This window comes from Melanotaenia boesemani, chromosome 10, assembly GCF_017639745.1.
Source record: "Melanotaenia boesemani isolate fMelBoe1 chromosome 10, fMelBoe1.pri, whole genome shotgun sequence".
Taxonomy (NCBI): Eukaryota; Metazoa; Chordata; class Actinopteri; order Atheriniformes; family Melanotaeniidae; genus Melanotaenia; species Melanotaenia boesemani.
The window spans coordinates 32,671,815-32,698,926 of record NC_055691.1 but is presented as its reverse complement, the minus strand read 5'-3'; the positions used below and the strand labels follow the sequence as shown (position 1 = coordinate 32,698,926).

The window sequence follows — 27,112 nt, the reverse complement described above, 5'->3', positions numbered from 1 at the left end:
TCTCTGGCTGCTGGGCAGTCTGGTCTTTCTGGTAAGGGTAGAGGGGTTTGTGTGTTTTAGTGTGTGTGGTCAGGATGTGGCTAGCACCTCTCACTAGTCATGATTTACTAACAATACCACGGTGGTTAGAGTCTGGTACTCAGCACATACTACAACTCTGAGTGGGTTTACTGTACAACAATCTGGAAACTTTTTCCATCACCATTTTGTTCATGTTGTAACTTTCAGTACTTGTGTGTCATTCATAATGATTTATCATTTCTTTCCTGCCAGACAAGGTTTTATTAATTTCTGAAAAGGATTGATAATATACAGTGTAGCCAGTCTGAAATTTATGTGTGCCAGAGTGTGCGTTTCTGTGTTTGTGTGTGTTAGAAATGGCTAAAAGTCTGTCAGCTATTATTTCACCATTGTGGCTTTGGTTAGCACCGTGGGAATGTAAGTTGAAGTGACCGGGTCTTCTGCTCTATTCAGGAAGAAATGCATTAACACACATGCACACACATAAACACCATGCACTAAAGGTTACATTGCCCTTGGCATTTACTTTGTTTGCTCATGTTAAAATGCCCTGTCTGTAAAAGTGCTCTGGTTTCATAGTTTAATGAAAAGTGATGAATAAAGTAGGCAGAGTTTGAGAAAGGCTTCAGTTTCTGACTCTTGAAGTGATATCTCAACTGTCTGCAATCCCCCTTTTTCCCCCATCTGCTATTCTGTTAAAAGAGAGCTTCAGTGGGTGGTCCTCAGAGACCTGTGGAACAGAAGCCCCTTATGACCTTTTATAATACACCAATGTGCACACACAGTGGAGCAATCATGGACAGACACATTAAAATCGTCTGGAAAGATTAAACCTGTCAGATGCTGCTGAAATGACCTTTAAAGTATTTAAATGACACACACTGAGTCAAGCTTGTCTCTAGCACAGCACCTGCAAAGGCAACAGCTGGGAACACACAACCACCAGTAACAAACACTGTCCCTTGTGTACAAGTACACATTCTCACCTCCTGCAACTTTATTTGTGTTGCTGCTGTACTTGTGGATGAGGAATGTGTGAGCAGGTGCCCCTTGTGGAGACAAAGCAGCAAACCCTCCTCACATCAGGGATGCAAATGTTTATATGAGTGTTATGACACAGTTTGGTTTGTGCTAGAGGCAGAAGATTAAAGTAGTAATGACTTCTGCATGCAAGACAGAGAAAAGTGCAGAACTTTAAAACAGATGGATCTTGATAAGATGGATAGTTATTGTGAATAATTCAGAGGAAATTCAAAATCAAAGTGTGTGTTAAACAGGAATAAGCTAAGATACCGTTCATTTCATTTATAGAAAAAGACCGATGGGGCAAACAGAAACACTCAGTCTGACAAACATTCATAGACTGCTGAATTGGGGAAAAATATAGAATATTAAGTGCATGTTGAATGTGTGTGTTATCTGGTGAAATAGTTAAAAAAAACATGTTTACTTCTGTTTGTTAGTTCTGAGCAGATTTACACAAAGAATGATTTCATGGATTATTTTGAGACAATAAAAGGAGATTGTGATAAAGAAAATATTCAAAACAAAAGAACAAAGACAAAACTTGTTTTTCCCCATAAAATCTGCTCTCTTTCTTTTTTTTGCAACTGTTTAAACCAAATCTAATTAGCAACCCTCTGCTCTAGCACCATTGTAATTGAGGTAACTTGTGTAGTGACAGTGTAGTCACAGTAAGGCTCTGTTTGACTTTTTAAGTGCTGGACACCACATGAGAACTTGTTAGCTCATGGACGTAGCGGAGGGTTGCCTGAATGTGCGTCTTTGTGTGCTTAAGTGCTGCTTTGGGGTCAAGAGATGCCATAATTGCATAAGAGGATGGTCCTTTTTAGCAGAATTCTTTTGAGATATTGCTACTCCATCTGTGTTCAGTGTTTTGTGTTTGTGTGTTGGGGGGGGTGTAAGGGTCAGGGGTTAGCTGTAAACCCTTGTGAGTGTCAGATGGGCCCTACAGCCACTTGAATGAGGTGACTGGTGTAGTTAAAGGTATTTTACTGCCTCTTGCTAAGGAGGTGGACCTCTTGACACACCCTTCAGGTCCCTAACACACCCAGGTCACACAGGCTGTTGGAGTATTTAGTGCCGTGATGTGTTATCATGCTGCCGTCTTTAAGAATGACACACGGCCATATGATTTGTGCTTTTGATGACACGTCAGGGCTCAGCAGCTACCATTATTCCAGCCTGTTCTGATACGTGTGTGGCCAGACTGCACCCACAGAATTTATCCGAATGACATTTTGTGTCTGAGGTTGGGTGGTCCATTGATTTATCTCTGGTGTGGGGCTTTTACTCATTTTCCATCAGTGACATTGATTTTTTGACTAATTGCACGAGGTGCTCTGCCCACTTTTAACATTCAGTTTTATGTCCATTATGCCTATCGAACTTTTCTTTCGTCTTCCGCAGTGAGGACAATTGTTATCAACAATGGCTTCTACAGCAGTCGAGTCAGACAGATGTAAGTGGACCAGCCCTTTGTATTACTGCTCACAAAGTACTGCATGCCTTAAAAAAAAGAGTGCTCCATTCACTCTGCTGCTGCCAAATGATGCTGAGTTGCAATAATGCTTACTGATCCTCTCTATTTATCTTACTCTGCTGGTTATAATGGGATGGAATGAATGTTCAGGTTATTCTTTCTTAATGCAGGTTTAATTGGAATGTGATGGCAGGAAGGTTAATGCAACACTGCTCTACAAATAGCTTTCCATCTCTAGCAGACAGTAAAGTTTCCACTTTGGATGATGCTGACTGTGCAGGATTTGATCACTTAAAGAGGATGTAGACAGAAATGGAAAGTAAATAAGTACATTTAGGTACTTTTAGTTGTACTTTGAGAAGTGTGAAAATTCTTTCTGAGCCATCAATTTCAGACATTTGTTAAACATCTATTGCTTGTCAATGTAAGCATCTACTAATGCATACATGTAATTATTTCATGAAATATGATGCAACTAACATATACTAACATTTATTCTTGTATTTTTTTGTAAAACTGAATCCAGTGGTTAATTTTAAGAAAGAAGGGAAGGAGGAAAGGTTAATAAAAGTAAGAGGAGAGTGATAGAAAGTGTGAGTGGATCCTTAATCCTAATCACAATCCAGCACCACCCTTATTTTCCCCCACTTTGACTCACTGTCCTCCGTCATAATTTTGCTCTCTACCCAGCCCACAATGTTAATCAGCAGAAAGCTGCTTTAGATTTACAAGGGGGAATTTGGATGCAGTACTTTGAAACATCAGACTTTTTAGTCCTTCTATCAAAACCACTAGTTGGACTGTGAGAAACCTGCAAAAATGTTTTTTTTCCCCTTTGGTTTTTTTTTTTACTGTGAGCAGAAAAGCTAGGATTTGTTACTGTGATTTAATATCCCTGAGCTTTCATAAAGAAAAGGTCTATGACTGTCTGTGAACACTTCTCTAATGAGGAAGACATTGCATAAGACTGTCTGATTAAAACTAATGTGTGTAAAAGAAAAACTGAGGGAGGAGAGGGAGGTAGGATTAGAAAGTCATTCCGAGAAGTAATCTGTGAAGAGCTTTTTATAGATGTTAGTTTGTCAGGCGGTTGAAGCGATAATGAAACAGTCCGACATCAGGCTGAGGTGTTTAATGCTGACGTTATTTTCCTTTGAATGTTTATTTAAGGATGTTGTTCAGTGACAAATTATTGTGTTGCTATTGAATAAATGTGAGCTGTAATCAGCCTGCAAGTCAAGTCTTAGAGAAAACTGATAAAAACAGATGAGACATGTTGGGAAACTGCATGATGGAAACTTCTGTGAATGAGTGAAGAGGCATTGCTCTCTCATAACCAATGTATTTGTTCTGCCAGCCTCCCAAGCATGTGTGCTTTTTAACATCCATCACAGCACATAATAAAACATCAGAAGAGTTTTCAGGTATCAGATCCAAACAACCGAAGTTTATTGGCTCTTACTTTGTTTTGTTAGGTTTACCTTTGCCGTTGTGTGTATGTGTCAGTGTGTGTTGCTGTTTAGAGTTCAGCCTCAGACCTTTCCTCAATGGCCATGTTGTCTGCCATCCTAGCTGACTGACTCTCTGTTCTTGCCCCTGCTTTCCAGCTGAGGGGAAAAACGAGCTGATCACACAGATCACAGAGAGCAATTAATGTGAACATACACACACACACACACACATAAATGTACATCCGCACTTTATACTGCTTTGCCCAGCCTGCTGCCCTGTAGTGTTATTTGTTAAGAGCTGAACAGAGGGTAGTTTGTTCTTTAAAGGGGGTTCACTTGGTTTGTTTTTGCAACCAAAACGACCAGCCCTCGCCTTGTTCCAGTCACTACTAAGGATTGGTACTTATCAAAGTTTCAGTCATGAGGATTGTTCTCTAAAATCAGCGTCAGCTCACTTTGTTCTTGCCATCCTTTCTTCTGCTGGCAGTGTTTGGGATGGTAACATCATCTCTCAATAGTAAAAGTGGATTTCATTATGAGAGGGTGGATTTGAGGTCACTTGTTTATGTGGATATGTTATTGCAGTGTGTGTGTGTGCATAATAACCACCATCCTGTGTCATTTGAGGAACAAAACTAACCTCTACTTACATTAGAGTGTATTTCCAGCCTCAGTACTGTACAATAAGCCCTAGCAATAAAACTAGACATTCAATAATAGAGCTATATTGTTCCTTTGCTCCACACTATGTGAAGTGGCAGCACATATGGAAACAGGGATTCTTGAATGAGACTAGATAGCCACAGGCACCAGTTAGCCTGGAATGTAAAATACAAAACATGATTAGAGAGAAAGAGAGCGCGGATAAGCAGAGAAAGCTGAAGTCATGTTTAGGATTAGGGCTAGATGTGGAGAGCTTATAGTGATATTTTTCTGGCTGTGGGAAACCAAAACCTGGCCCCCTGAATCCTACAGCTCCTAATCTGAGTGTGTTTGTTTGAGGGTGGTGGGTAGCATGTTATTGCAGACCACATTTACTGCCCTTCAGTCATATTCTTGCACTATTGGAACCACTTAGTCATCCATGTGGACTGTTTTACATGGTACTTTTTTTTCATCTTGCTGGATTTTCTATAAACAGAATATTTGGAAACTTGTGTTTGTAATAAAGGCTTTATATTGCTCAGGGATTCCTAATATTAGTTACAAAATATAACAAAAACAGATAGCAGACCCTTAAAAATGTGAGACTCTGGGATTTTGGGATAGATAGATCAGCAGCTAAAGAAAGAGGTCCTCTGGTCCTCCGCTTCCATGATGACCTTTAGTTTCCTTACACACTGGTGGATGCGCAAAGTGCTGCACCCCTCTGTAATAATAGAGCTATGCAAATTTTTAGTTTAAGGTCACATATTCATGTATTTAGATGTTTGCTCATATTTGTACAGTCCCTGATTGAAGGTCACTTTCAACCAACATGTGATAGCCGAAGTTTCATCCTGCACAGAAACTTTTTCTGTGCAGCTCAGCTGTATTGTCTTCAGTGATTAATGGTGTGTGTGGGTGTTCTGATTCAGTGACTTGGGGATGCCCCATTTCACACAGCTGATAAGGTTACTTCCTCTTTTAGCCCCAGCTGAGCGCCACCTCTGACTCCTCGCAGCCGGGTCACCAGAGGTGTCAGGATGATGCTGACCAGACCCCATTTTGCTTGTCTATCATGGTCTGTGATTTATCAGCCTCTGACAGGCATGTGTGTGCAAGTGTGTGATATGTGTAAAGGGGATCAGTAACTTTTGATGCCTTTTAAATCAGGAACATACTGATCTGAACACATATTCCAGTGAATAGACACTTGAGTCGAACATGAGATTTAAAGTGTAAGCAGCTTTTACTTATGAATGCCTCTCTGTCTGTCTTCAACTCCATGTAGGTAGTTTGTATTTTGAAAGACAAACTTATACGCTAACATGTGAAATATATGAGTATTTTTAACCCAGTTACTAATACACCACTTTAAGTCTCTAAATGCCCCTCTGTCCTCCTAAAAAATCTGTTTAGATAAAGATCATGAGGAGGGTTCGCTAGAGCACGCAGATATTTTTAACATTGTGCTGAAACCATGCAGCCTTAGGCTCTCCAAAGACGTGCGCAATACATTAATGCCCCGTCATCAGATTTGCTGGTAGTCTCATGCTCTGTGCCTCTAACAAAAGACCTGTGTGTGGCATGTAATCTAAAATCAGGGAGAAGAATGTGGTGATGTGTGAAAAACAGGTGTTTTGGAGGCTGTACATGTGGAAAACAAGAGGTCAGGACTCTGAGTGAAGGATCACATCTGGTGCATGAATTCCACCAAAGAGAAATTAAGCACATGCAAGTGTGTGTGTGTGTGTGTGTGTTTCTTTTGTTGTGTGAAAGACTCACTCACAGAAAGAAAGGGATCAGGAGTCTGTGGGTGAGATACACACCCAATGACAGTCCTGTCAAACACTGTACTATTGTGTACAAAGCAATGAGCTTTTAGCCTCCTGGACCAGAATCAGAGCTCCTTTTGGGCAGGCGAAGTCGCTTTGAAGCCCCCATTCCTCCACTCTGATCCATCCACCCTTTAATGAATGAAGAGGCTGTTGTAAAGGCAGGTGTTCACTTGTATGTGAGTTTGTGTGTACACAGTCCTGACTGGCAAGGTTTCTGTCTTAAGTGAGAGCATCCAGCAAGAGCTAAGTTGACCGTGACACTTTCTTTTCCAACCACTGTCTCTACAGTAGACAAAACAAACTGGCAAACACAGACGAAAATATGGTCAAAGAATGTAGCTGTAATAATGTCAATAAAAACAAAACTTAAAACTGTGGACATAATTGGCAAATCACAAAAAGTAAAGGTTGAACTAGTAATGATTTATGACAGCTATACATAGCAAACACTGCTGTGAATGGATTAAAACTTGCAGAGGACTAAGAATTTAAAGCTGGAATTTTCTGGTCTGTTATTGAAGGTAAAACCCAAATACCTAAAGAGATATGAGAGGCAGCATTGTCCTCCAAAGTCAATCTAATCTAACAATACATGCTGTCTTAAAAACCAAACATGAGTCAAGTCATACAAATTGTGACATTGGAAGATAACATTAGATAACACAAATACATACAGAAGAAAAATTTAGTGGGAAAAGCATGCGGGAAAGTGTAGCTGTAGCTTCTATAGCCTGAAAGGCTTTTTGTTTTGGCTTGATTTAAAGACGGATTGCAGTTCAAATTTTATTATTCCCTGATTAAAGGACAAATGCTAATAGCAACATTGTTAATATTATATGACTTATGAAGGACGAGCAACCCAGCTAAGGGACTTTTGAAAACTTTTAACATAACACAATATAGCAGACAGAATGTCAAACATCATTAAGTGATAGTTTGGCTGAGCTTGGAAGAGCACTAATGGTATGGGGAGATGGTTTGGATGGGCTGGGAACTGCCACAGGCTTCGTGGTAAGTTTCAGCTGTGATTTGTAGCTGAGATTCCCACATGACATGTGCAGGGTCAGCCTCAGAAATGGAACCATAATGACCACAAAAGAATGAATCCCTCGTGTCACTTGTCTTCCACCCTGCCTTTCAATCTTCAGTCTCAGATATTCCCCCTCTTCTCCCTCAATTTTATCTGCTTTTTGCATGACTCATTTGTCTTCCTATGAAGTTCTACGCCCCACACTCCCTCACCACCTCTTTTTCGTCTTACTCTCAGCCTCTACAAGTGCCAGAGGGGAAAAAAAAAGCACTTTAGCTGCTGGTGTTCGTGATATTAGTGGTGGTAGGGACAAGCCCTGGTTGGCTTGTGGGCCAACATTGGGCCCAAATGACGCAGGCTGGGGTTCAGCGGTAGGCAAGCAAAGGGGTGGGACTGTGGGAAAAACTGAGTTTTGTGTGTGTACTACAAAGATGTAGCACACACAACAAATTTAAGAGAAGCAAATTTAAGGGAATCGATTGAAACTGCATTAACACTAGCAAAGGTCCTGCATTAGTTCTGTTTAAGCATTCTAAATATAGGCCAAGTTTCACTACTTTTTTCCTCCAAAACATTTCTTAGATGACTTGAGTTAAGTGCAAGAAGCAAAAGAGGAAAGTTGTGCTTTGCAACTGTCTGCATGAACAGCTGAATGCAGTTTGTTTCACACCAGTGCATTACATCAGATTAATTAGTCCTATGGGTATTACGAAGTTGCTATTTTGAGCAGTTTAATATATTTCATGCACCATGGTAGAGTTTGAACACTAATGTCACAATATGTCAGAAAAGCTTTCCCAATGTGCGCACCATGTTTCACTTCATCAAACAAAACATTTATTTCTTAACAACCACAATAATGAGAAAAGATTTCTCAAAATGGCTCTTTACCTCCAGAGGCAGGATTAGGAGCTGGAAACAAGCTATGAAGTCTTCAGAAAACATGCCATGTAGACTGATGAGGCGACCACTATGGTGGTCATAAAGTAATGTGTGACAATTGTTAAGTATAAAGCCACGTCTTATCTATAAATCTATACATGTTATCTGTAAAGGAGTGGAAAAGGATTTATGCAAGTCTCACTAATGTTAAGAAATGATAGACACCCTGCAAAAGCTAAAGCCTTCTTAATTACCAAAATAGCTGAAGTGGCACATCCAAGCACATACTTTATGAGCACAGATGTGTGTTTGTGCTTGTGAGTGAACAGGATGGGTTGAAGCCTGTGTACGCTTTGTTTTTGCTATGTGCAAGTTCTTTGTAGCAGCAGCGCTCTGCTGGAGGCAGCCGTTTCCATTGTGTTGGAACAGGGAGTCAGCACATATTATACAAGTCTGATGGTGCAGAGAAAGTACGAGAGAGAGCGAGAAAAAGAGATGAAGTGTCACTTTTTGCATGAGACAGGACTCAGAGTGACTCATTTGGCAACCAAACTCTGCCAGAGTAAACATATCTTTAACTCCATCAATATGGTTTTATTTTTTTTTTAAAAATCACTCAAGAATTACGTGACTTTTTTTAAATCTTTGTTAGGAAATCAACATGTTATTTCCTCTTCTTTATCCAACTGTCACTGCACTTATATTGTAGATGGTTCCACCTGCTATGTCTTTCAACACATTCAATAAATTATTATATCACTAGATTGCTGATCATTTCTTTCTATTATTTAGGCTTAAGTCCATACACAGGCATCATGTTGTAAATTGAGCTGTAAAAGCTTCCACTGCATACATGACACATAGATGTAGTCAGCAGAGACCTGCTCTGCACGTTAAAGCAACACTACTGACCTTTGGCAGAGTTTTGGTCCCCTCTAGCAAAGCAGCCGTCTTGCATCTTGTGTCTTCTCTAAACTCTCACCAACCAGTTAAAGTCAGCTCGATGCTGATTCATCTTATCTCTTGCTTTGTTTTTCTCATCATTCTTCACTAACATCTTCCTTCCTTCCTAATGTGCTTAATGAATGTATTAATGATAGTGTGCTACCAAAACAAGTCAGAAGCGTTAAGTTTTGGTTGGTTTTAAGGATTAAAGTTATGTAGTATTTCTTAAAAGTAAAAAAAAAAAAAAAATCATCTTACCCACTCTATTTACACCCCCCCATATTAGGCACTTTATTTATCATCGTCTGCTTGTGGCTTAACTTCTTTCATGAGCAGCACATCTCTAGCCGTTTTCTTGTGAAATATATTTGTTCGTTACCAGTACCACCGCTGTTTTCAGTTGCAAACTTGCACAAAGTTGCATAACCAGATACAAGACCTGAAATATAAAGTGTGTATGATATTTTTTCTCTATTCCTAACCCAGTCCCATCTGAAGAAACAGTACAGGTAAGTTTTTGTTTCATGCTCTGGGTTGTATGAAATAGTTTACTTAATATATATAAAACACTTAGATGCTGCTTAAAATGAAAGGCTCAGTGTGTAAAAATATTTTCTTAAGACTATGAATAACAGAATTTATAGGCAATATCCTATAAAAGAATTTATTAGTTATCTTAGGGGTTTACCTTTTTATTTACCAGCTATTTTTACTATCACTTCTTATTGGCAAGGAAAACTAAAAGGAAAAAACTCTTAATCTTTTTTTTTTTTTTTTTTTTTAAACAGGCAGCACCGTTTCTTCTTGGTATCCACCTTTGATTCCAGTGAGAGCACACTGTTTGCCAGAGGCACATGGAAATGTCATTTTAGGAATGGTGTCCCCCCCCGTCCCCCTTTGTTAGAGTAGAGAAAGTTAAGATGATGCTGCTCTTTTCCTCAGGCTTTTTAAATAAATCACAAACCTGCACTGATCACCTTTCCTCTTTCCATTTCTCTCTTCTATCCTCAGCTACCTCCCCACTCATTTCCTCTTACTTGGCAGGAAAAACTCTTGATTTTAGAGACAGAATTTGGGAGCTCACAGTTCACTTTCAGAGCAGTTTGATGCTCAATATCTTACAACACTCTGGTTCTTACATGCACGAACCAGGCAAAGATGATAAAGGAAGGTGTGAGCCAACAGCCAGAAAGAGATACAAAAAGGCCGAAAGAAAAAGGACACTGTGTTCTTGCAACCACATGCTACTTTTTATCTATTTTAGCTGGAAAAAACAATTACAGCAGTGAAAGGACAGGATGTCATCTTTGGTTATGTAAGAAACGTCTGCCCTTGCCTGCAAGTGTCAAAAAGACAGAACTTCATTTTACTGTTTGAAAAATTGAGGTATGTTCTTGTAATATGATTAAGTTTAGAAGAGTTTTTTAGTTAGAAGAGAATTTTCAGTTCTAATTCTTTCAAATGTTTCTGAATAACATAACACATGCTTGTCAGAGATAGCTGGGTAGGTCCACTGGGTCTCCAGAGGTTCATTTCAAAGAGGAAATACCACAGTTGTCCTGGATTGGGCAAAGTTATGCTAGTTCTTGTTTGTTTCCTTGTCTTGCATTACTGACTGGTATTTGACATCTTAAATATTTTACCCATACCAAACCATCATTCTTCATCTGTTCCCTCAGACTATTTTACCCTAATAGTTCTTCAGACTTCTGTTATCTGTACTTTTTTTTTACACCAGCAGACATCAAGCATGTGTTCTATGTGTTGTATTTCTGCCATTATCCCCATAATGTTAAGTATTTGAAGTAGTGCTGAATTGTTTTCAGTGTGTGTGTGTGTGTGTGTGTGTGAGAGAGAGAGAGAGAGAGACATAGTTTGCATTTGTGTTGTCTGTATTAGCCTCATGTCACTGCATGCTCTGTTTATTTTCCTGAATATGTTGACCTAAGCTGGCATTCCTTTGTGTGTTTAATGTCCTCACCAGTGGGGTTTACATGTTCACAAGGATTACAAACACTAAGTAAATATTATCAACTAATGTTTGTTGGTTTCTTGGTGGCGTTTGCTGGATAGTTGCAGAAAAAAGGGAGTTTTCTTTCTTTCTCTCAGATGAATCAAAGATGTACCATGTTCAGACTAAAATGTTATTTTGTTGTTTTTTTTTGTTTTTGTTTTTTTGTCTGTAGGTGTTTTGTCACTCCCAGCTCATTTCAGTCCCTACACAGAGAACCAGCAGACGTCTGTGGACAGCAGGGAGGATGCATATGCCCAGCTGGAGCTGAGGACACTGGAGCAATCCCTGCTGGCTACCTGTGTGGGCAGCATCTCAGAGCTCAGTGAGTCCAGGATTTATGTTTTTATCCTGATTATACTTTATATAACTAAATTTAATGAACTGAATTGATTTCTTTAAGTTGTTTGAAAAGTCACAAAGGAGTACCTGACTACAAAGTATTCTTGTCAAGAAGAGATTCTTTAACATTCATACAATTTGTCATAGTTTCAAATATTTTATCACAGAGTACAAAATGAACTGTTTGACTAGCAAACTAAGGGAACTAATAGACCAAATAAATCCATGTCCACTCATGCAAGCATATTCTCTGCAAGCCAAAATAATAAATCTACTGCAGTAGAGAGAGAGAGAGAAACAAAGTTAAGGTTATGGTTGGATGTTTGAAGCAGAGTAGGGAGTCAGAATACAGGAGGGAAATAAAATGCTGTGTGTCTGTGAGAGTGTGTGTCAAACTCATACAGACAGCTGAGGACAGAAGCAACATGCCTGTAAATGACACTAAAATGCACTGGAGACTCAGTATAGTTTCTAACATGGCTATTTTTGGTACCTGTCAGAGTGGTGGCTTCCCTCCTGAGATTTACTCACCAAAGACAAAATCAACCCGCATTTGGCATTTGGCTGGTTCTAAATTTGGAACCTACTTCATCATATGCCATATTCTGCCACTTTTAACTAAAAATTATTGTTTTACCTTTCTCTTTAAGACAAATACTTTTATTTCACTGCAGAAACAAAAAAGTAATAAAGGCAACTTGGTGGCAAACTGAGATGATGGAAAATTACACCTTTATCACATTCTGTCCAATGATAAGTCTCATCTTGTATTTTGTAAGGCATTTTTGCACACTGCTAAAAATAGGCATTGAAATGGGTTATCTACACACGGAGCTCTGGAGAATAAAGTGGTTACGCCTGTGTTTGTATAATGTTGGTCCTTTGTTTTGCAATCCTTTTTCTTTTTTTTTATACAGTCAAGTCAACCAACTAGTGAAAACAGCAGAACTTATTCAGTGTGCCATTAATGAGATTCTAGCTGTATGCATCATATTGATGTTCTTCTTTGGATTAATCCAGTCTAAAAAAGTCTAACACTAAAACCAACTGGGGACCGTCCAGGGACCACATATTGGTTTGAATGGTTTGACAGGAACACTGGCAGTTGTAGACATTGAGGACATAGGTACACGTGATGGTTGGTAAGTATGCTCGTAGCCATCCTGTATGCTTCTGTAGATGTAGTCTGTTTTAACTGGAGCCTTCAATGGAGTTTGCATTAGTGAAGAGCGGGAGTTAATAAGTGAGAGCAAAACAGGAAAAGAGAGGTTTAAGGACGAAGCTGGAAAAACGGGACTGAATTTAGAGAAGGAGTGTGTTTAAATGTATGAAGGGTAGGGGGTCAGGGGGAAATGATGGAACGGTAGAGAGGTGAAGAGTGAAGTTGTTGGGGCAGGTAGGGGGGAGGAGATATGGAGATTAGTGTTGGGCAGGGCAGGGATAGGTTTCCTACTCCAAATGAGCAAACACTCTGTCATTTGTTCGTCTAGCACAAGGCCACGTTCATACAGCGCCGCCGTTAGTGAGGCATTAAGAAAGCACAGACACACTCTTTCTCTCACTCTCGCTCAGTGGTCTCTTTGTGCCACATCTCAGTGGTGGGGTGAAGCCAGGTTAATCTGGGCAGGCATGGTATCCAGACTCATTCACGCCTAAAAACACACACAGGCGTGTGTCCACTGATTCATGTACACACAACAAAAACACATGGGGTTTGGCACTTTGATCACAGCACGAGAGACCCGGCAGACACAGGAGCATCTGTACTGACCTTCTCAGTCTTGTTTGATCTCTAGATTTGACATGGAGGGACATGCAAACCCTAGGCATGCATAAATATGATTGATTACAAATAGCAGGATACTGGATATTTAAACAAATGTCCAAAATGGATAAAAATAAACTGTAACCAATTCACTTTTCTAAAAGTGTCTTTATCTCCTCATTTCATTTTCAAACCTGGCCCCAGAGTCCACGAAAAAAGATTTTTGTTTTATTGAACTGACAGAAAAACATGCTATAAATTGTAATGATCTTATTCATTTAAACATTAATTTAGCTTGCTACTTTTGCTTTAGATGTACTTTTCATCAGTGTGTAAGTATTCATACCAAAATTTATTGATCTCAAAACTACCACAAGATTTTTAATATAATCTACAATCTAAGAAGGATGCACTTCATGTTCCTCCGACCCCTGGAGCTCAGTTTAGCTTCAGGGCAAAATATGGTCCTAAAAAACCAGAAAGAGGCTCTCCATCTTGGGCAAGAATTCCTAGGAGACCTCCTGGTGGGACATTTGGTCATGGTTAACACAAAGGAGGCCCTTCAACTTTAAGTGGGGTCTGTTTCGGGAGGGCTACCCCAATCTTACCTCCCTCGAAGTACCCCCAAGACCCCTCCATGTTGTCACATACACTCTCAGACTGCTGAACTTGTCTGTTTCAGCTGCTGCGCAGCGTCCTTCTCACAGTAATCTGCTTGGATATTAACCCAGGGGTAATTATGTTAAATTACCCCAACTTCAGCCTGGCCTCTGTGCTTCACACCGCCCCTCCCTGCTCGTCTTTTTCCATAGTAACACTGTGATGACTGAAAGTCTTTCCATACTACAGGCATGGTCACTCACCTGGATTTCCTGACTTTCCTCCATGCAGACCTATGCTTTTTTTTGTGCGCCCTGTTTCTGATTATGTTAATGAATTTACTACTTGCTCAGTAATCTAAACAAGCATTTCCCAAATGGCTTGTGGTTTTCCACTAAGTGCACATTATGGATCGATGACTCCTCTGATAAGATGCAGTTTTTAGTTCTTTGTCTCATGAATGTTTTCATGCAAAGTGGTCGATAAGACTAAAACATAAAACAATAAAGCATTCATTCTAAACTAAGTTTGATGTAATCTTATGACTCACAAACAATTTTCCAGGCAGAGTGCAGTGACTGAATTGTGCCGGTGCATAAACAGTTAAACAGTTCATTATGACCTGTGATCAACTGTCTGCAAGCCCATTAACTTCTTCAATAATTAAAGATGAATGGCCGTTTTAGACTGGCCGTCTGGCTTTGCTTACTGATAATGCAGCTGCTAATGACAGATACCACTGGAGACATGGAGTAAAGCACAAAAGGAAAGTGGTTAAGGAAAAAAGGAAATCCGGTTTGACTGGAAGTCCACAGGGTTTATTCTGACTCCAATTGTAGTTTTTTTTTTTTGCAACTCAACATTAGGCTCATAACTCTCCACTGATATTTTAAGCTTTCATGCAGAATTACAGAATTAGGAAAATGTGATGAATAAGGTTCACGTCTTAATCAGACATCAACCATCTTCTGTTCATTGTTCCCATATTTTCTTTGTTCCAGGTGACTTGGTGTCCCGTGCCATGCACCACATGCAACGTCTGAGCTCAGTGCGTCCAGGGCAGAGCCCAGCCCGTCACGCTCGTCCCCAGCAGCCCGTGTCCTGGTCGCCTGACGCCCTCCACACCCTTTACTACTTCCTGCGCTGCCCACAAATGGAGTCCATGGAGAATCCCAACTTAGATCCCCCACGCATGGCTCTTAGCAGAGAGAGGTAGGAGTCATGGATGACTGGATACAAGTGTTTTACTTGCTGTCTCTAAGTGTGTAACAGGAAGTGAAAGAACATATTTATATTTAGACTGTGACCATTTGTTATTTAGGTTTTAGATCCACCCACAGAAAATATATTTACTGTTTTCCTGCTTCTAGTTTTAAAATATTTTGTTTTCTCTTCCTGATTTTACCTAGGACTACAGGAGAGTAGATTTGATGTTTAAGTTAACAGAACTGTAAATAATGCTTTAAGTCTAGTTCTTGCAAATTCACACACACAAAATCACCCAAAAAAAACAGAACAAAACTAGACTAAAAAAACCACCAACCCCAGAATTTAACAGATGAGTTCTTCAACAGCTTTCCTGAGCATGCCTTTCTTTTAATCCATACCTAATTACATTGCCTGGTCATTCAAGTGTTAATGTCCTGTAGGTTAATTACAAGTGAACAAAAGCTCCCAGGTGTTAAAGTCAGGCTGATTGAAGGGTTAATAGCACCTCGGGGTGTGCATTAGGCACAATACTGGTGGTTTCAGGGATCTTAGGATGTACAAATAGTCTGTAATTCTGTTCAGGTCTTCTTCAATCTTCTTTAAGTTGGTTTTACAAAACAGTTGTAATAGTTTTGTGTCCTGAGAAAAGATGTATTCAGATGTTCTTGCTCATTATGTACAGCTACTCATTTCAACAAACTATTATTCATGATGACTGATTTCTATGGAAAATAGTCAGTTATATTGTAAATGACTCATGCAAATCTTCATGTAAAATAAAAAGATAAAACATTGGTTAGCATAAGTACTCACAGGACTTTACAGTTTACTATTCAGCAGTTCAGCTAAATTTGGAAGATTATGTTCTTTCAGTTAAGATTATTACACATAATTGTGTTTGTTAGAGAAGAGTACTAGCAGCCTGCCAAAATCTCTTTCCTGGTGTCAGATGAAACACGAAGACCTTACTGTGTCAAAGTGCTCTCATATGTCTAAAGGTTAATTAGATTTTTAAACTGATATATAGGCACATGTCTAAAAGTTGCACGATTTTAAACAGTTTACAGGAGAACTTGAATTTGAAAGTCATTTAATTGAGTATTTTCTCATATAGTTGTTGTTTTAGCGACTGGAAAGTCATATGTTTGTCACTGTGTGGTTCCGATGAGGATCTGACAGCTGTAGGATGTTCACCTTTACATGAAGGTTTTTGCAATGAAATCCTCCTCTTCCTTTTAATGCAGTGTGTGTGCGCACAAGGCCAGCTGGCTCTAATACATTTAATAATAAACAGGCACAGTGTAAGTGAGCAAAGGTGGGTTCCTCATTAGCTTCAAAGAGAACAGAGACTGTCTTCGAAGTCCTCAGATGTTTTCAATGCTGGAAGTATATCAACCTGGTTTATGTGTGCGGGATGAAACGGTTATCCTCCTGTTACACCTCATGTTTTAGAGGGTCTTCAACATTTTTTTTTTCTTTTACAACATCTGCCACCAACTAGTTTGCTTTTCTCTGTATTTATATCCCTCCGTGTAGCGTTGTCTAACGTTGCCACTCTGAGCCAACTCAGGTGGTAGGCTGGAGCAGTCCAAACCTGGTAGTGATTACAATGCATATGCCTGGAAATAATACAGAATTCTCTCCTTCAGTGGGCCCCTTCATCTCTACGAACCCACCCTTTATTGAAAGCATCATAAAATCTTTGGTCAAAATCCAAAACCACCAATTCTGTGTGGCCCACATCATCAAACATTATAGCGAGCCTTTTTGCAGGATCCTTTTACTACAAGAGATGACCTTTTTGATCCTTTAAAGCTGATACTTGGCTGCAAGTAATGATTGTTTATATGAATGTATACAGCATGGAAGGGCAGACACTCTACTTATCTTTGCAATGAGGAAAATAAGTTGAAATAAGTTGAATATGCTGAAAGTTATCAAACAGCCTAAGAGCAAATGCTTCCCATCACCCCATCCCCCAAATGCACTGCTTCCTTTGGAGGGTGGAAGGGAGCGCTAATGGATAGATGTGTTACTGATAAGAAACAACCAGTGGAGCTTACCTCCACCCACAGACACATCAGATCAGATTATATCTCCTGTTATGTAGCATGTATAAGTGTAATCTGACTCTAGATCAGTGGTTAACCTTGACCCTTTGCAAACCCTTATACTTTGTTTTAAGACCTGATTGAAGTTTCTTACCATGTAAACTCAAACATACTGGCTACGGGTTATAGGGCATACAGGACATATGGGGCAAGTCTGGCATGTGTGATTTAGCCTCTTAGGGAAAGAAGCCTTTGCTTTTCATGTTGGACAGGTCAGAATTCAAACACACCTGACCATGATGTCAGTTGACTGTCATTTTATGACCTGCCAGGTGGTGGCATGCAGAGCACCATGAATCCAAGCTAACATTTATATGTGCATGTGTGTGAGAGTTTGTGCATGTAGGTCTGTGTGAATCCACAACCTGCGGTTCTCAGTGTGTAGCTGCTAGCATGTCAGGTCAGTAGGCTAGCCAAAGGCACTATCTAGTTTCAGTGTTAACAGGCATCAAGGCTTTGATGTTGCACCAACTCTGACAAAGCTACAGTTTGTGTTTCAGGCTGAGGGGCATAACCCAGACACAGGGGTCATATTGGAAGTGTATGGGGGTGGTTCAGCTAATGAGAGAAGCTCAGTGGAGAAAGAGGGAGGACTGGTGAGACAAAGGACAAGCTGCATCTGTCTGCAGTTCTCACCTACTGACAAAATACATAAGAAGAAAAGGATTAAAGACTAATGAGTTGAAAACATGTTAAAGATATTTTATTGGCAAAACGCTAAGTTGGTCCTTGAAATCCAAACATGATCATTTTTCAAGTTTTACTTGGTGCAGGCTGATTGATTAAAGGGAAGGTTCGACAACTTCCTTGATGGATCAGCTGTGTTTAATGTCAGTGCTGTGTTTTCTTAGAAGCAAAGATGCAGTAAAGTAGTAGAGAGTGTGCCTTCGGGCATTCAGGAAGACAAAGACACATGTACACGCACAAATAAATGAATAAACACAGCCAAGAAAAGCTCAATTTGTGTTGAGTAGAGGTCATTAAGAGAGAAATAAACATTGATTCTAAAGCCTGCTGAGCTTCCTCTCCTCAGAAACCTGACTTTCTTATCACTCTACACCCACAGCACTGTCCACAAACTGCCAGACTCTCACCCAACCCCCCTTCCTCATTTGGAAATACCCCACCTGCCTTCTAGTCGTTTCTCAAACATTTAAACCTTCATTATATGCACCCATCAGCCACACTTAACCATCCCCTCCTCCTGAGCTCATCAGCCCCTTGTCTGCTTGTTAACTGTCACGCCTGGCTGACAGCAGGACCCCTCCTCCTGACTGATCAGCGACTGATAAAACACAGAAGCAACATCTGACCGAATAGCTTGAAGGAAAATGAGACTTGCTTTTTGTCAAGAGTATCTGCAGGCACCTAAAATTCTTTCCAAGGCCTTGGAATATTTATGTTAAGAGGGAAACAATTTTTTTATTTGTCATGAATTTTTTTAGCACATTTATTTAACATATAAAATTAGTGTCAAATAAAATAAATGCATTGGAATTTTGTACCATATACTTTGTAAACCTGAAGATAAATTGGAGAAAAGCCACTTTAAAAGCTTTAATTGTAAAGGCAATACAGAGGCATCGATTTCTTATTAACAAGAAAAGGCACCAGTAAGAATAGCATCAGAGGAGGAGTTTGCTTGATAACTTGAGACAAGACTGAGGCAGTGTTCAAACAATCATTAACATGCTCTAACTGAGGCTTCGCCTGATCAAAAGCAAACAACAATCACAGTCTCACTAATGCGTCATTGTTCACAGGCACATTCTATGCACATATGGTGGAAGAAAGGTGGAGACAAGAAAGGATTAATAGCAGATAATCGGCTAGACGTGGCGTTGCTGAAGCCACGTCACCACTGTTTTCTAAAGGGATTTAGGTGAAAGAGGAAAACAATGAAGAAATGAAGTGAAAGAGTGCTTTCAAGTAATCCAGATGACTTTGGGAATGCAGTGTTCACAATCATTCCAGCAGATTCCTGTTTGTTCTCATGGTTTTTCTGGATGAATGGCATTTTTTAAGCATGTTTTGCTTGTAGTGTTTTTTTTTTTAAAGATTTCAGTGTACATTTGTAACTGTGAGAGCACGCTACACTTTCCTTCAGCTCCCATATTTTTTTTTCTTTTATTGGGTTTTGCTGGTTTAAAAATAGACCGATTATTCAGAAGCTACTGCAGTATTTCTCTCATCAGACTAAAGCACATCAGACACCTCATAGAAACCAAACAACACCTAAATAGAAACCACTCATAAATATACATCTGCTATTTGACTGTTTGCACTTGATGACATCAAACAAGAGCAGCAACACATTCTGCAATGCTGTCTGCTCATCCTGTATGCATCTGTGTGGGTGTTTTCAAGTTTCACACTGTGCACTGGAAACAATTGAAAGAGAGACTAAATCACAAATGCTGAAGAAAACTGTTTTAATGTTAGTTGTAACAAGATTAAAACCTAAGTTTAATGAGTCCATTTTTCTTTTTAGGCCTTTTCTGCTGCTGCCACCTTTGATGGAGTGGATGAGGGTGGCCATAGTTCATGCTGAGCATCGCAAGAGTCTGTTGGTGGACAGTGATGATGTCAGACAGACTGCCAGGCTTCTTCTTCCAGGACTGGACTGTGAGCCACGGCAACTGAAGTAAATGAGATCAAACACACTTACAGGGCTCATCCTGCATCAAAGATAAAATCCAAATCTACCTCACTTAAGACAGTAGCTAATGGTAATTTTCTTGGCTCAGCTGTTGTCAGGTTTGTGTTAATCTGATAAACAAAATGAATACTCTGTTACGCTTCTAGATGTGAGTCTCCACTGAGCCATGCTACGTAGACCTGCAATTTAATTGCTTTTCTTTTACAAATAATTACACTGTATAGATTAATGGTTCTTCATTGCCTGCAAAGTGGCTTATTAACCTCCCTGTGTGTACATATTCAGTGTAATGTGTGCACAAGCCACGGGGTTGTTGATTTAAGCTCCTCATAAAGTGTGGGAAATTATACTGAGCAGATTAAAATGAGTAATCCAGATGACCCGCAGAAATAAAGAGTCTTGATATTTATTCTGTTTCAGGCCTGAGTGCTGCTTTAGCTCTTTCAAGCGTCTGGACTCCAAAGCTGCTACAGATAAATTCCACCTAGATTTGGGTTTTCGGATGCTCAACTGTGGCCGCACGGACCTCATTGGCCAAGCTATCAGTCTGCTTGGGCCAGATGGGGTCAACAGCATGGATGACCAGGTAATACATCTATTGTGCACGTTGTGTAAAATACTGGAAGGTATAGGGTGATATGATGGGCTCTATTCGGACAAAGCAGCTGACTACAAAAACAAATACATTATAAAGTTTATAAAGTTTTTATTTATCTGAAGATGTTAAGTTAGCTAAAGCTTAAATGATAGACTTTGTGCTTATGTTTAAGTTTAGAATAAGTCTTTAGATAATTGGGCAGCTGAGGCTCAAGCGTTAGAGCTAATTTCCCACCAATTGACCCCGAGTTCCTTTTGAGGGCAGGCAAGTATTTCCTTGGCTGCTCCATGGACATTTGCGTGTGTGTGTGTGTGTGTGTGTGTGAATGGAAAACTCATTGTTAAAAGCTTTAGCTAAGGTTAATATGTTCCATACATGTGCAGACCAACTACCATTAAATTAGGTGTCATTACTTTTGAATGGATACGAATACACTTTGTGTAATAAATTTCCAAAGCTTTACCCTTAATGTTTCAGCCCCAGCTCGTATCCTCTGCAGTCATTTCTGTCTATCTTCCAGGGTATGACCCCTCTGATGTACGCCTGTGCAGCTGGAGATGAGGCCCTTGTCCAGATGCTGATTGATGCTGGGGCCAACCTCGACGTGGCGGTAAATAAGCTTTAAAAGTTCCAAGAGAGAGCCTGTTATGATAACATTGGATATAAATATATATACTTTTACATCTGTTGACAAGGGGAATATTTATATTGACACTAAAATCAGAGCAGCTGCTGTGAATACAGTGATTTATTGGGTTACCTTAAGAGTATAGTTTTTGTATTCCATGCTGATTTGTCCTGTCTTCCCAGGTTCCTCCATGCTCCCTAAAGCACCCCTCTGTGCAACCTGATAGTCGACACTGGGCAGCTCTCACCTTTGCCGTGTTGCATGGACACATCTCCGTAGTGCAGGTTGGAAACACTTGCATAGACATAGAGTTACTAATGAATGAGCTCTTTATTTGCCGCGACTGTGTAGCTACACACTTTTTCCACAAGGGAAAGCACCCTCGTGTAATTAAAAAACAGAATAAATAGTCCTGTGGAATAACTGTGGCTGAGATGTTATAAAAAATTGTGTCGACAAATGTGAGGTCAGAAGTCAAGCTATAAAGAAGTTACAGGATGTCAGCATTGCTCGATATAACAGATGTGGTGTTGCTCTGTAGCTCCTGTTGGATGCGGGGGCCAATGTGGAGGGGGCAGCAGTCCGTAACGGACAGGAGAGTACAGCAGACACTCCATTGCAACTGACTTCGGCAGCAGGTGGGTAAACACACACACTGCAGCACGAGGCACAGCTGATGTTAGAGAGCATGCCAGCTTACAGTTTGTGTGTGTGCAGATTTAATTTATTGTTAGTAAATTACTAGTCTCCACTAAATTATAGAGGCAGAACGTTTGTAGGATGGTTAAGCAAAGGAAATGAGTAGATGAGAGACATGGCTTTCTGCAAAACAACCGACAACTCTCACAGTCATATGCAACCAATACCATCTTGTACTAGTTTTCCCAAAGACCACCAAGTTGTGAATGGGCAGGAGTAATGAGAAAATGAGAGGATAAATGAAGGTGTGGTGACAAAAGACAAGAGCTGCCTGCAGTTGTTTAGTAGCCTCTGGGACACATTCCTCTGTGGGATCATCTGAGAGCTACACACTGCTCAAGTGAAAGAGACCCATGCTCCGCATAGCTGCAGTGACAGAGCAAATAGTTCTGAATATGAATGTGATGTTCTTTTGTTAATCTAAAATAAAGTGTGATCAATTTTTCTTGGTTCCTGTGTTAAAATGAAATAAAATTAAGCTAAATGAATCAAAAGGAAGCCAAAACATCAACATTTACATAGTTATGAAACACAAATGGTTGTTTTTATGGTTGATATTAGTAAAAGATGTGGTTTTAAGGGCTGTATCTATATATAATTTGTGTTTCCCAGGCAATTATGAGATGGTGAGTTTGCTCCTGGCCAGAGGGGCTGACCCCTTATCAAGAACCCATGATGGAAATGCTCTCACATCATCCCTTTATGAAGACATGAACTGCTTCAGTCATGCTGCTGCACATGGACACAGGTTTGTTTTTTCTTCAGTTTGACTTGGAAAGCTCTACACATGTATTGTTAAATGATTTTGGAGGAAAAATGGCAAGTTCTTGCACTTTAGAGTTCTGGAAAAAAAAATCTGAGTTTAAATTGAAGCTTTGGGGAGAAATTCATCCCTTTTATCAAGATGAAACAAAAAACTTAAAAGCAACTTTGCATAAAAAAACAAGATCAGAGTCTCATTGTATTCAGAGTCCATTTTTTTTAGATGGCCAACTGGTCGTGTAAGATTACCCACCTGTTTACAATGTGTATGTGTGAACACATTGTAGACTCAACACTTTACATTCCACACTGAGGCTGATGGATTATGTAATCAGAGAGGAGATTACAGGGTCACAGAAACTGTAGTATGTGTTGGTGTTTGGACATATCAGTGTTTCCATGCTTTCTGTTTCCTTCTTTAACTGACCCTTTTTCTTCCCCACTTCTTCCTCCCATTTTTCTTGTCAGGAACGTGCTGAGAAAGCTGTTGACTCAGCCCCAGCAAATCAAAGAGGATGTCCTGTCTCTGGAGGAGATCTTGGCAGAGGGGGTAGAAGATGAGGTTGAAGGGATCTGTCCTTTCCTCTCCCTGTCCCCTCTGCCAACCCCTTCCAACGGCACAGCAGCCCTGCCGGAGGTGGGCATACCAAAGCTCTGCAAGGCCAGGATGAAGGCTTTGCAAGAGGCCAGCTACTACAGCGCTGAGCACGGCTATCTCGATGTCACAATGGAGCTTCGTGCTATGGGTATCTGTTAGACGGATCGAATGTCCTTACTTTTCTGATTGTAAACCAAATATCTAACCCTTACACTCTGAGCAGGTGTGCCATGGAAACTTCATGTGTGGCTGGAATCTCTTCGCTGTGCCCAGCAGCAGTCCAGGGCAGGGGTCACCCTCTCTCTCCTCAGAGAGTTCACCACAATCCGAGAAGAGGACTACTGTGAGGAGCTGGTCACCACAGGCCTGCCACTTATGTTCAATATCTTGCGGACCACTAAGGTACCATCAAAGGAAAACTGGAATTACATATTTTCTCATTTTCAACTCTCAGCCCTAAAATAAGTTCTTGTTCTTTTCTCCAGAATGATGCCATTATTCAGCAGCTGGCAGCTATTTTTAGTCACTGTTTTGGCTCAGCACCTCTTCCTGTCGTCCCTGAGTTGAAGGCATCTCTTTCAGCACAGTTGGGTAAGGAACCGTTCCAAGCAGACAACTACAGTATCAAAGTCATGCACATTACTTTCATTGCCTAATTTGTTTATTACTTTGGTTATATAACATTTAATTACCTAAACCTTTTAAAAAGTTATAGTCATTAGTTTCCTAAAACCTAAGGTAAAAGATTAAATAAGTTAAATCATTAAATAAGTTTAACTAATGGCCATCTGATCACAGACTTTATACATTGAATCTGGTTGTAAGAAATTGTTGCTCTGTTTTTTTTCTCCAGACCCTCACTTTCTGAATAACCAGGAGATGTCAGATGTGACCTTTGTGGTGGAGGGGAAGCCATTCTACGGACATAAGGTCCTTCTGATCACTGCTTCTGATAAGTGAGTGCAGACATTCTCTCTGTACATATGAGATACACTAGACCATTTGGTCTCCTGCATTAGCTTTAGAATTGATTTAAGGTTCTGTTATAGGTTTGTCAAATTCTTGGCCTTGGTTCTGCTTATAAATCAGGTCTGCTTTTGCCTTATGAATCCTCAGGACTTCTGAATGGAGCTATTTAATGATACTCTGGGTATGATTAAATGGCCACCTATGAAGAAGCATCCTGTTCTTATTTTGGCCCATGTGTATGAAAAAGTCTTCCAGAAGACCCGAGAGCAGCAGAGTGTTGATGATTGTGGAAGTTAATGTTTTTTTCACACAAATTAATGAGATTTTTTTTAAGATCTATAGATGATAAAGCTTGCTAAGCTCTTGCACGGTTCTTCATTCCTCATGCTAAGAGTTGTTCAGAACACAATCCTTTGGTGCTTCAGAGCTGGTACGGGGTGGTAAAGGATGGGATGTGTTGTTTCAATGTTTGTTTTTATCATTTTACTGGTTTTTGCATCTACACTCTGTAAAGCATTTTATGCTACATTCAGTTTTCTTTGAAAAGTACTAACATAAAATCAGATTGATTGATTGCTCTCCTTCTTGATATTTAAGAAAAAAAATCAACTGGAAGGCCTTTGATCAATATATTTGTTTTGCATTAGATTTAAATCTCTGCTGGCATCCTGTGGACCAGATGGAAACCCCAACAAGGAGATCGAAGTCAGTGATATTAAGTACAATATTTTCCAGGTAACTGATATTTTTCCTATGAAAGAAAAAGGCTTTTGTAGATCAACTACCGTACTGACCAGTAGCTAAACCAGACCTTTGACTTCTCTGCAGATGATGATGTCATACTTGTACTGTGGGGGAACTGAGTCGCTAAAAACCAATGTGCCTGACTTGCTGGAGGTAAGAATTACACTTCAGATACTCAGCAGTATTCTACTATATTCCACTTTTGTACCTGTGCATGTTGCTTAGTTGTAGAACATGCACAGAAAACAGAGCATCCTTTAAGTAGAATGCATTAATACACGTGTTTGCCCTACTTTTTATAAACTGGAGCCTCCTCATCTCATTTTGCATTCACACGAATTCAATTAAACCATTTAACCCCTTACGATGCAGACGTACCGGTCCCGGTACATGACTACTAATCAACAACATTGCAGCCATGTGTGCAAGCCCCTCCGTCATGAATGCCCACAATATACACATCAAATGAAAGCTCAAAGTCTCGTCTTTCCGATGATATAAACCATTTTGACACGCAACAACCACAGCGTTAACACTAAACCCTTTTTTTACAGAAAAGCAGAAAGTTAAAATGTTGACTTACCTTTAAGGGCTCTCTATATGTCAAACATGAATATTTCCCATCAAAATTGGTCTCATTCTGTCCGTACAGGTTAGGCGAGGGCAAAAAAATATTTTTTTCTATGTGTTCTAAAGTGTATAACTTTTTATCAGTCATACTTACATTGATTCTGATTGCTGTGGGTGAAACTAGAGAGTGTTACCTTTACAAAGAGCCCAAGCCTGTACTTACAATCCAGAGGGTTCAATAACAGCAGTAATTCTAATTTGGAGAGGTCATATTACAGGCGTTTTTGCCAAAATGACCCCACTTGAGGGGGTCATTTTGGGGTTAACTCCCATAGTTGCATCTCAGTACCTCCAAACAGAGATATGAGTGAAGGAGAGAATGGCAGACATGAGGTTAGCATTAGTGAGGTGACATTTAACAACTGCATCATTTAAGCCACAGATGTCAAATTCCGGTCCTCCAGGGTCACTTTTCTGCACTTTCCTTGCTTCAACATTACATCATTACCATGTTTGAGCTTTATTTAATTTGTGGCAGAGGTCCATTTCATCTGAATCAGGTGTGCAGAAAAGAAACATCTAAAACCTACAGGACTGGAGTTTGACATCCCTAATCTAAACATTGCTTAATTGTAACTTAATAATTAAATAATTTCTTTCACACGAGCATTAAATCTGTTGTGATACAGTACATGTTACTATAAGCTAACTTTAAAGTCTAGGATTAACATAGCAATAACATCACAGGTTTCAAATTAGCATCTGCAAAGGACACACAGGTGCATCCTCACTTATAGCTTCTCCAAACAGTGTTCTTTTCGTCAACGATGAGGATGACAAATTTATTTCGTTGACAAACTTTTTTTTCATGACGATAACAAGACGGAGACGAGCTAATAATGGCTCTTTGATGACGAAAACATGACGAGACGTTTGTGTTCGTTGACGAGACGAAAATGTTCAAGGGCTGATTGTCCGACATTAAAAGTGCACATTTCTGCCTATTGTGAGCACAATCTGTCAGTCAGCAATGCTGCTGCACCTTGGCCACGCCCACCACATAACATGCAGCGCACACAGACAAGTAGTCTATTCATTTATAGATGAATCATGGCAGCACTGTCAACGAAGGGGTTTGGTGGAAGCAATAAAACGATACATGGACATATTTTAACTATAATCCATCTTAATTTCACTGGCAGACCAGGTCAAGTTGAGCATGTGTTCCTCATCCTTTGCTCATATTTTGGGCATGTGTATGTTCAGGGTGGAGTACTGCACTTCAGAAAATTCTCAGAAATAAAGCCACAGTTACCAAAGTAAGGATGTTGCTGCTCTTTGCTTTTTTGAAGTAATTGATTCCACAGTTAGCACTTTATCTGTGCATGTATCACCCTAAGTAGATCAGAAAGTATTTGCTGTTGGCTGGGAAACCTTCTAAGTCTAAAACCATTCCTTTTAATTTTGTAATTATTGATGAAAATAACCAAACAACAAGCTCACAATGTGTTGCTATATGTTGGACTTATAGATCA

At 39.9% G+C, this 27,112-nt stretch overlaps 1 protein-coding gene across 2 annotated transcripts in view; it reads left to right on the top strand.

The window, feature by feature from the left end:
• Positions 1 to 27,112, top strand: part of abtb2b (ankyrin repeat and BTB (POZ) domain containing 2b) — a 43,943-nt gene that overhangs the window by 14,442 nt on the left and 2,389 nt on the right. Inside the window, exons 1-15 of one of the 2 annotated variants that reach the window (XM_041997970.1) lie at positions 2,471 to 2,503; positions 11,499 to 11,648; positions 15,032 to 15,242; positions 19,842 to 19,994; positions 20,430 to 20,595; positions 21,128 to 21,217; positions 21,418 to 21,519; positions 21,777 to 21,873; positions 22,547 to 22,682; positions 23,165 to 23,442; positions 23,518 to 23,696; positions 23,780 to 23,885; positions 24,148 to 24,250; positions 24,911 to 24,998; positions 25,092 to 25,160. In XM_041997970.1, coding sequence (XP_041853904.1) covers positions 2,473 to 2,503; positions 11,499 to 11,648; positions 15,032 to 15,242; positions 19,842 to 19,994; positions 20,430 to 20,595; positions 21,128 to 21,217; positions 21,418 to 21,519; positions 21,777 to 21,873; positions 22,547 to 22,682; positions 23,165 to 23,442; positions 23,518 to 23,696; positions 23,780 to 23,885; positions 24,148 to 24,250; positions 24,911 to 24,998; positions 25,092 to 25,160 — 1,959 coding nt within the window. In that variant the 5' untranslated portion in view covers positions 2,471 to 2,472. Of the gene's footprint in view, positions 1 to 2,470; positions 2,504 to 11,498; positions 11,649 to 15,031; positions 15,243 to 19,841; positions 19,995 to 20,429; positions 20,596 to 21,127; positions 21,218 to 21,417; positions 21,520 to 21,776; positions 21,874 to 22,546; positions 22,683 to 23,164; positions 23,443 to 23,517; positions 23,697 to 23,779; positions 23,886 to 24,147; positions 24,251 to 24,910; positions 24,999 to 25,091; positions 25,161 to 27,112 lie in introns of those variants that run through there. The other variant, XM_041997969.1, reaches the window with a different exon arrangement.